Consider the following 9,556-nt stretch of genomic DNA (forward strand, 5'->3'; position numbering starts at 1 on the left):
TTTGAAATAAATAAGCCCCCCGGGAGGCTTAATAGAGGAAGTTACAGTAAGCTAAGTATGTATAGAAAAGTACTATAAAACTGTTGTAGCTAAAAATCATAGCCGTTTCTTTTAGTTTCTTTTTTGAAATTGTAAGTTATCTTCCCCGTTGTTTTTCTGCCATAATTAGGATCTTTTATCTCATCCCTGCTCGATTAGCGTAGTAGCTATTTCCGGCATCAGGTGCATTGTGCCATGGTACTAAATGTGTATAATTACGCAAAACAATAAAATCGACAGTTTAAAAGTAGTCGTTGTTGTTATCTTAGTTCCTCGGGTCCTGCCTCTCTACAGCTCCCTTCCCGGTTCTCTGTTCGCTCTCTCGAGTGCTGACTGGCTGAAAAGATACCGCTTGCAGTCTAAAAAGAAAAAACACTGTGTGAGCTCCAGTCCCCTACTTCAATTTCCAAAACATGTCAAAAACCCAAAAATTACACGTATCAGGCCAAGGACTTGTTAAATAAAGTTCGAAAAAGTACCGTTTTAGAGACCCTCGCGAGCAATTGACGTTTCGGACAATCCTGGCCAAAAGTGTTTGAGACACTTCTCTTATATCTGCCCCTCCCCTTTTTGGTAGGAAGTTGGAGAGTGACCTTCAATTTACAGTTTGAAATACGGCTGTGCCTAGGTTTCCCCCTCTCCCCCGGAAAAAAAGTTGAATTTCGTACACTTTAAAAGATTTTTCTGTAGTTTTTGGCCTGTACCATCACACACTGTCCGGGGGGGGGGGGGGGGGGAAGGGGGTTATTGGAAAATGCACAGATCATGTGTAATGACTAAGTGTCCCAAACGTTTTGACCAGGATGTAGTATTGTTTTCTCCATAAACCATCATTAGCCAAACCCTTTTTTTTAACCACAATTATTTCACTCCACTGACTTTACTTTTGTTTGTTAGGGCATTTTTTGTGCCACCAAACCACCTCGCCACCCAAGAGATACATACCGTAATACTTATCGAAAGGGACAACTCTCTGAAAGAGAATTCCCTCACTTTAAATTTACAATGAAATGTAAGGAGCTAGGGTCAAGTGACAATACTACCCTACTTTGATAAGAAAGACTATTATCAGGAGCCCATAACCGGTTATGGGCTCCTGCTGTTATCTTTAAAACAAATTGCACCTCTCGAGTGATATAAATAAGCCGTATTAAGGTAATACTGAAGTTGCAATTATTCACAAAAATTGAAACTAAACATGAGACGTTCGACGCAATGTGTCAATTACTATCGAAAAACTTGTATTTGAGCTTGAGGAAGAAGTAACAAAATAAGCGGCAGTGAAAAAACACACAGACAGTAACACATACGACATTTCCTCCATAAAACATGTAACTGTAAGTGTCACGTTGTAGTCTTGTAAAACAATGGCAAAGAAATGTACAAAAGAGTGTGCTCCACGCCAAAAAGTTGTTTTGTTTTTACTAATTAGACCTATTGATTTTTTGCCGTTCTCCTTGCTGTCGCCTTTTAGCATTACACGATTTTATACTTTGTTTGAGTGAACTATAAGTATATTAACGAGAGCTTGGCCTTTGGCCCTAACGAGTGATTTTTTTGCCTGGTTGTCCTGTGCGTTTTGCGCGCCCATCGGTTTTTTGTGTCAGCGGTTTTTTCGCACACTCTCTCTCTCTTTTTGTCGCCATCTTTGCTGGTGAGTGTTCTGATGTTCTTCAAAAATCCACTTCCATCGGCTCGAGAATAAAGCTTCTTTACAAACCTACGGGCTTTAAGAGAGAAGCAAGTTTTCAAGTATTCATAAGTGCTAAAATAAAAAGAAAAACTGTCTGCATTGGACGATTTATACCAAAGTCGAACATTTTGTCCCTGCGGCCCATCTCATATTGGTGTATTTTCTTGTAACTGATCTGATTACTTTCAAAACGAATTTATTACAGATTCCTCCATAGACATGGGGAAATTCATCAAGTCTGGCAAGGTTGTGTTGGTTTTAAGCGGGCGTTATGCAGGCAAAAAAGCAGTGATAGTGAAGAATTACGACGATGGTACCGCAGACAAGCCATTCGGTCATGCTCTTGTCGCTGGAATTTCTCGCTATCCACTTAAAGTGACGAAGAAAATGGGCAAGAAGAAGACGGCCAAAAGATCCAGAATAAAGCCCTTCGTTAAAGTGTACAACTACAATCATCTCATGCCCACCAGGTATTTTTCGTACTTCATTTTTAAAGCAAGTTGTTACGGTCGATGTTTCACAAGACGAGAAATAATTCTACACTTTCTCCTTCTCCTAACAGTAACAAGTATTGATTTCCTTTGTGTTGTATTCAAGCCTAATTTGCAGCTGATGTTAAACAGAAAGTGTTGTGCAGCAACATTATTGCATAAAAGTTCAGACAAAACCCATGGCTTCATGGGTGTTTTCTGTACTTTTGAGTTTGTAGATACATGTGCTCTGCAAGCAGAGACCACTTAGCATTACTTAGTAGGATGTGGAAAGTAGCCTCTACTCGTAACTCGCTAGTCCACAAATGTGGTCAAATAAATTAAAAACAACTGGTTTCTATCTAGTCCTAGACCTAGACTGGTCTGGGAGTTGTATCAGCTCAATGTCTTGTTGCACCTGTACTATTGCCCAGTGCACAGACTTAAGGGACGTAAAGATACAAACATTTTTAGTGACCTATCACAAATAAAATGTGGCTGTATCCCATTGTTTTTCATCCTTAAAAGACAGCGTTATTTTATTGATATGCTGTGGCGCTATACGTTTCAAGCAGCTGAAAAGCTTTTCCATTTTCTGAGACACTCATTCATGTCAGAAGAAATTGATCTATCACACTGAGAAGATGCATAAAGGAAAACTTAGTATTATTTGTCATAGTGAAACTTGTGTATGTGTTATAGAAAACAGGACCATTGTTGGCAGAGGCTACTTTTTGCAAGACAGTATAAAATACAAAAACATGGACTCTTCTTATAGAGTGCATAGCAGACTACATTCTTAGTGTTTTTAAATCAGGCAGAAAAAGCAATCATACATGCAGTAGTTTCGTAAAGAACCAATCACCATCAAAAAGCATTGGCTTCCTTGCCCAGAGAAGTAGGCTACTTTATTTCCTAACCTAAAGTAATTAAAGAAAGATTCTTTCAAATCTTACAGTTGGTTGCTCTATTCTAACCAACTGCCTGCTTCACTTTTAAAATATGTCAGGCTTTGACAGTTTTAAAAGCTGACATCATCAGTACTAGCCCTTCATCAGAGTCAAGGGCCTGTACTAAAAATGTCAGCATTTTTGCCTCTTAAATACAATAGAACTGAAGTATATCAAAGTACTTTGGACCTGGTGAAATATGTTTGTTATATTAAATGGGGTTTTGCTATATCAGATCTAACCTGAGAAAATGGCCAACATTCTGCAACACCATCACTGGCTTCCCTTCAAAATAATGTCTGAGGAACTACTGCAGAAATTTCATACTGATGGTGTCTCACTACCTAGATCTTGGTAGTGCTATTCTCAATGATCATTCTGCAAAGCAAACTTGCTTCAACCAATCAAAAGCACTACCCATATCTTGGAAGTAACACATCATCAGTATGAAATTCCTGCAGTCGTTCCTCAGACATCAGGCTGATTTAGCAACAGGATGGGAACGTCATTTGACGACAGGAAAGCGTGCAGAAAGAACTAGCCTTCGTAGCAAGCGTTTCCATGCGGTTTAGGAGCAAAGACTAGGAACGAGAGTCAAAGACCATGCGAAAAATGGTGTGAGTGAAAGAGCAGGGAGGGGGTGGGGAAGAAAGGAAGGAAACGCTTGCAGACAAACCCTGGGATTTTGAAGACCGCCCACTTGGCCTGTCATGCTTGAGTTCGCGCACCGACATTTGATGCTGTCATCAGCTGTCATAATTGACGAATAAAATGTTTGGCTTTCAGTGGAGCGGAAATGAACTTCAGAGGACGCGTATGTGAACCCAAAATATGTATATTTTTTATTTTGTAATTCGTGGATGGCATTTATGTTGAATATCAATGAATCCGAATGATCAATACGGGCTTTGGACATTTGTCTTTTTTAATTCGTCTAACAGAACAGTCTAACAATCACCATCTGAGAGAATTCAACATCCCTCACAAAAAACACTAACGAGCTGGGCCCGGCCTGCCACATTGCAGGAAACCATCGCATTCGCGGAGAAAAGAAAATCGCTTTTAGTTATTCAGATCCAGGAGGCACTTAGAATAAATTAAACGACCTGAGACCTTTATTTAGTCGCAAGAAGAACCTTAGGTTTCAAAAGAGGTCAAAGAAAATACTCTTGCATTGGAGGGCAATCTTGCCGACCAGAATAAACAACAACCACTGAAAATTAATATACGTGTCACGTACCATACCGTTCTCTCAGTATGAAACACACCTTTGATCGACACATGTCAACATTGTTCGACTAGCTGAGCCAATCAGGCGCTGTGTTGGCTGGCGAATGCAGGTTTTCAAAATTGAGAGGTTTGTCTGCAATCGTTTCCTTCCTTCCCCTCCCCCTCCCCCCACTTTCATTTTTTGGCTCTTGTTTCATTTCTCGTGCGGCCAAAACCAAGAATCCCATTCCTCGGTCTTTCTTTGCTCCCAAACAAAATGGAAACGCTTGCTATGCAGGCTAAGAAAGAACTAAATATGACTTCTGGCGCTCTATTTGCTGCTCTGCCTTTGGTCAAGTCAGTAGCTTGATTTGCGCACGCCGTCATCAACTGACATTCCCGTTCTGTTGCTAAATCAGCCTATCATTTTGTGGGGAAACTAGTGGTGATATTGCAAAATGTTGGCTGTTTTCTCGGGCCACATCAGATCATACCCTATACTGTACATCTTACTAGAATAAAAATTATTATTGGTGGAAAATATATTGTTCATTACAGCAGGGTCTTTGTTATATAGGGTTTGGTTATACTGAGTTACCACCATATTATATTACGTTAGTGGTATTGAACTGGAGCAAGCCTGCACTAGATGTTAATAAAGTCAAACATATTGACAATTATTTGTGTGAAAAGATTCCCCTTATGAGCCTCAGCTGTGATTTAGTTTCAGTTCATGGCCCAAAGAAGTCTATTTACCTTATTAACTCAATATTCCCCTTTAGGTTGTATGTTTTGTTTTCCTAGTGTAGATCATGTGATGATCTTAGGAAATGTCTTTTTTGTGTGTTCTCATTATTTATGCATATATTTACACATGAATGAGAGAAAATTGAAAGAAATGGTTGTTTACCATTGACCGGCACACGAGCAAACTAGTCAGATCAAGGTTTGGGCAAATGGTAAATACAACTCAGGACAGGTAAATTCTGTACAGGTTAAAGAATTTGCCATTTGCAAAAAATCAGTCCCATTTAGCGAAAAAACATGGCTGCAAAACATTAAAGCTGGTATCAAGGAAACAGAACATAGGTACCAACCAGTAAAATGTATGTGAACAGTTGATAAACTATGTCATGATTCATGTTAACATTTTAGATACTCTGTGGATGTTAATCTTGACAAACAAGTCATTAACAAAGATGTCTTCAGAGATCCAGCCTTGAAGCGAAAAGCCAAAAGGGAAGCTAAAATGAAGCTTGAAGAAAGGTAATTTCCTTGCAGCTTCTATGTACATGTTCTGATTCATTTTTATCCATGGTTGTAATTTTATTTACCTTTTTTTGACATGACAGTGTATTATAGTTAGTTTAAAATGAAACTGAATGGAACACTTTCAATTATTGCATATTTTACTTGTCACGGGAGATTTCATTCAGTTAATGAGTGAAAACTTTGAATTGCCCTTTCGTCATAATTATCTAACATGGTTTCTAAGGGCCTGCTAGAAATAAAGTGAAAACTGTATTTGAAGAACCCAATATTAAGCAAAAACAGGCCCAGAGTTTGATTTAGAGCTCACCAACTCACCTGATGTGAATGTTATGCTTAAACCTTTAAATAGATTATTACGCTGGCTTGCATGTAGCAAAGAGCTAATCATGGCAAGGCAGACTACACAGATAATTTTCTACATAAATATACATACATGTATAAGATAAATATAAATATAAGATGGGACACCTTTGGGAAGGGAACTAAGTGTCCATCTTTGAGAGATGTCTATCTTATAGAAAGTCAAATAGAGGGAGTAAAGAAAGGCAGGGACAAACTCTAGGTGTCCGTTTTACAGAGGTGTTTGTCTTATAGAGGTGTACATTAAGTGAAAGGTGGCTGTATCACACGAGGTATCAACTCAAACTGTAAATCCTTTATTCACCTCCCCACCCCCCTCCCCTCCTTCCCCTGGACTTATTTATTTCAAACACATTTGAGGGGGAAAGGGGGTTAATAGAGATCGGGGGTTTATTTGAGAGGGGGGGGGCTTAATTAATTTAGCGAAGACAATGGTATCAGTTCTCCGTAAAGAACTAGAATGCAAAGTGGAAAAGCTCAACTGCAATAAGTTAGAGGTCATGCAACCGAGGATCAAAAACAAATCTTAACTTCCAACACATGAATAAACCATCCTGGATCAGTCCAAATAAAGGTTTACAGTCATGATTAATTAATACAGTCTATCATTTATTAGTGAAGACTAATGAGGGGGAGGGGAGGGGAGGGGGGGCTTATCTTAGAGAGGGCTTAATAGAGGATTTATGGTTGTTGCTGGTCACAACTTGGGAACATTTGTTCACTGTTTGCACCCACTTTCGTTATTCACCTACTTGTTAAAATTTAAAACTGTTTTGTATTTATTTTCAGATACAAGTCAGGCAAGAACAAGTGGTTTTTCCAGAAGTTGAGGTTCTAAAAGGCAACCTTGTACAAAATAATAAAGCTTAATTTCAAATGGATCTTTGTTTTCATTCTTTTTACAATTCTCTGGCGTAGGTTAACACTTGGTGACTGAAATATAGCACTTTGAATTTTACAGTGCTACCAAAATGTACCATTACCTGCACAACAATAATTTATTAGGTTGTAAAAATTGCAGTTGTAAGTGTTTTTACTTCCTTTTTATTGAAACCCATGTTTCTCTAACTTGTATAGGTAGCGAAATGGTTTTGATTGGAGAATGCTGAAGCTGCGCAAGAGCATGTTTCAGAACCAGGGCAGGCTTTGTTTCTCTGGGTAATTTTTGATGTCCATCGCAGGTTTCTATTCACTACATAAAAAGCTGGGAAGTGTAAAATTGCCTGTGGATACATTATACCTTCCCGGCCCAAATACTGCCCAGCCAGGGCATTTATTTAATTTCTGTTGCCCGGTAGCGGACTTTTAATGGGTAGAAGGCATTTATTAAGCTCAACAAAACGAATATGCTTCCGGTGACCAGAATATCCAGTCCGTCCCTTGTTGCATCTTGAGATCCATGTATCGTTTCTTTCAAATCTCAACTTCGATGTCAGAATCCTCGTTCAGAATGTTTTTATCGTAAGCCTATCCCTTCTTAACTTGACATCTAACAAGATACAAAGCACAAACTCTCGATAACCCGGGCAATAAACAACCAAGAAACTGAATAAATTGAATGATTTTGCTCCTTTCTGCTATTTCCAAGTATGCTGGAGCAATTTTTCCTTTTGGTTCATCGCTTCTAACTACTTTGTTGTCTTGTCTGCTCTCATATGTTGATCACACCCGATGTCGGTAAACCAGGAGTTAAACACGTTTGCGAGACGACCTAACCCGTACGCAAAACAACTTAAGACGTAAGCGAACAGGATGTAGGTAAAAAGACTCGTTGGCGAAACGACCGGCGGTCACCCTATTAGACAAGGCGCGTTTTTTTAGAGAGGACCAATACAAAATTAACATCGTAGGGGGCCGTCAATTGGGCAAGAGGCGTTGAGCGGGGCTAGGAGTCAATTAGATCATTTACGGTATAACACTTTGTTTAAGATTTGGAGTAAAAGAGGTTTTTAGTCATTAACACATCACACCGTGCATGTAAATTGCACATCTCCAAGATTTACAGAATGGTTCCGGTCCAGAATGGCCCGCGTAGCAGGTGTTAAAAGGGTGAAGGTACAACAACAAACAACAAGAACAAAATTATTTAACTACCCTAGTCACACACAACAAAAGCTGATTTCCAGGTAGGGAGTAGGTAAACGCATCACAAAAAGAGAGGCAATATGGTGTTCACTATCGGAATGCAAGTGTTACAAAATTTTAGAGAATGATTAATATTATTGCGTAAAAATTTACACAATACAGCTAATTTTACAACATAAGTAGGTTGGAGTTTTTAGAGAATAATATAAGTTTTAAAATATTTACACAGACAAATAATAAATATAATCTTTATTGATTACTAGATAAAAACATGTATCTAATGTTACAAAGTCGATAAGAGGAAAGCTATATAACTTGATAGAGGAAAAACTAGTAAATGGAAGAGAATAAGACAAAAAAATGTAAATAATGGAAATGGAAAGGAGTTACATTATGAAAACTGAGTCTTTTTACATAAATGTATTCTTAAAAAGCTCCAAATGTTTCTTGGACGCATACAAATAAAGGAATCAGAGCGATCCAGCTGAAGTTGGCTTTTAAATTCGGAAAGCGATCGTGGCGTGCTGTTTTTGCCTCGTAAGAAATATTGTTCCAGAGCATTGCACCACTATACTGAAAACTAGGTTGGAGGAAATGTGGAGGACGCGCGCGCGCGAAGGTTGAAAAGGAGAGGAGGCCCCCACCCCACTTCGCGTGTTCCCCTCGCGCGTCCTGTATGAAAATAATAACCAGCGCCTGTTACCCAGGCTAAGGCTAGGTTCACACGAAAAGCTATCCGTTATCAGGGGTATGAACACTTATCCGATATTTGACTCTCCGCTTCAGAGATCGTTGCGACGCAGCTTCGCTCCGTTACAGAAATCGCGCCAACGGAAGCCCAATCTGGTATGGTCAGTTCGTTCCAGCACTGAAACGGCTATCCGGTAACATATAACCTAAGTCCAGAAATTTATCCTGTTCAAACTATAGGTAGTGAGATTGTATACCATGTTTCTGACTCAAAGCCCCCAAATCTGTACCCTATTTTGCGGCGCCTATCAGTTTAGGCCAATAAAGGTAACCATCCATCCTTGGAGGTGGGACATGGGGTGATCAAAGTCGTCAATTTCCCCACAAAACCCGGCGTTTGGGTTTTGTGATATTCATGGCGCATTGCAGTGAGCTCCAGGAACCATTGAAAATCTGGCCTCATGAGTTATAGTATCTGTCTGTGAAAGGGAAAATAATGTTATGAAACACTATAAAATTAAGAGAGATAAGCCCGCTGAGCCCGGGGGGACGGGGGTACTCCCTCTATGCGGGGATGTGCCGCTGGACAGGGTATGGTTTTTGTCCTCTCTGTCCTAAACAGGATATATAAGTTTGCGCGAGTCTGTCCTAAAAAGGGTATATTCGAGGTATATAATTTCATGCAAGTCTGTAACAATTGCAAACAAGGTTAGGTCACTGTTAGGTAATGCCTGCACGATTGAGTTGATTTGTTTTATACAAAAGCCATGACTGTAATGTGAATTCTC

The 9,556-nt window shown here is 39.4% G+C and overlaps 1 protein-coding gene across 1 annotated transcript; it reads left to right on the plus strand.

The window, feature by feature from the left end:
* The first annotated feature begins 1,651 nt into the window (after positions 1 to 1,651).
* Positions 1,652 to 6,872, plus strand: LOC140931361 (large ribosomal subunit protein eL27-like). Its single transcript, XM_073381163.1, has 4 exons — positions 1,652 to 1,693; positions 1,938 to 2,202; positions 5,517 to 5,627; positions 6,783 to 6,872. The coding sequence occupies exons 2-4, from the start codon at positions 1,952 to 1,954 to the stop codon at positions 6,829 to 6,831; spliced, it is 411 nt and encodes a 136-aa protein (XP_073237264.1). The 5' UTR covers positions 1,652 to 1,693; positions 1,938 to 1,951; the 3' UTR covers positions 6,832 to 6,872.
* The last annotated feature ends 2,684 nt before the right edge of the window (positions 6,873 to 9,556 follow it).

Source organism: Porites lutea, chromosome 3, assembly GCF_958299795.1.
Source record: "Porites lutea chromosome 3, jaPorLute2.1, whole genome shotgun sequence".
In the NCBI taxonomy this organism is placed as follows: domain Eukaryota; kingdom Metazoa; phylum Cnidaria; class Anthozoa; order Scleractinia; family Poritidae; genus Porites; species Porites lutea.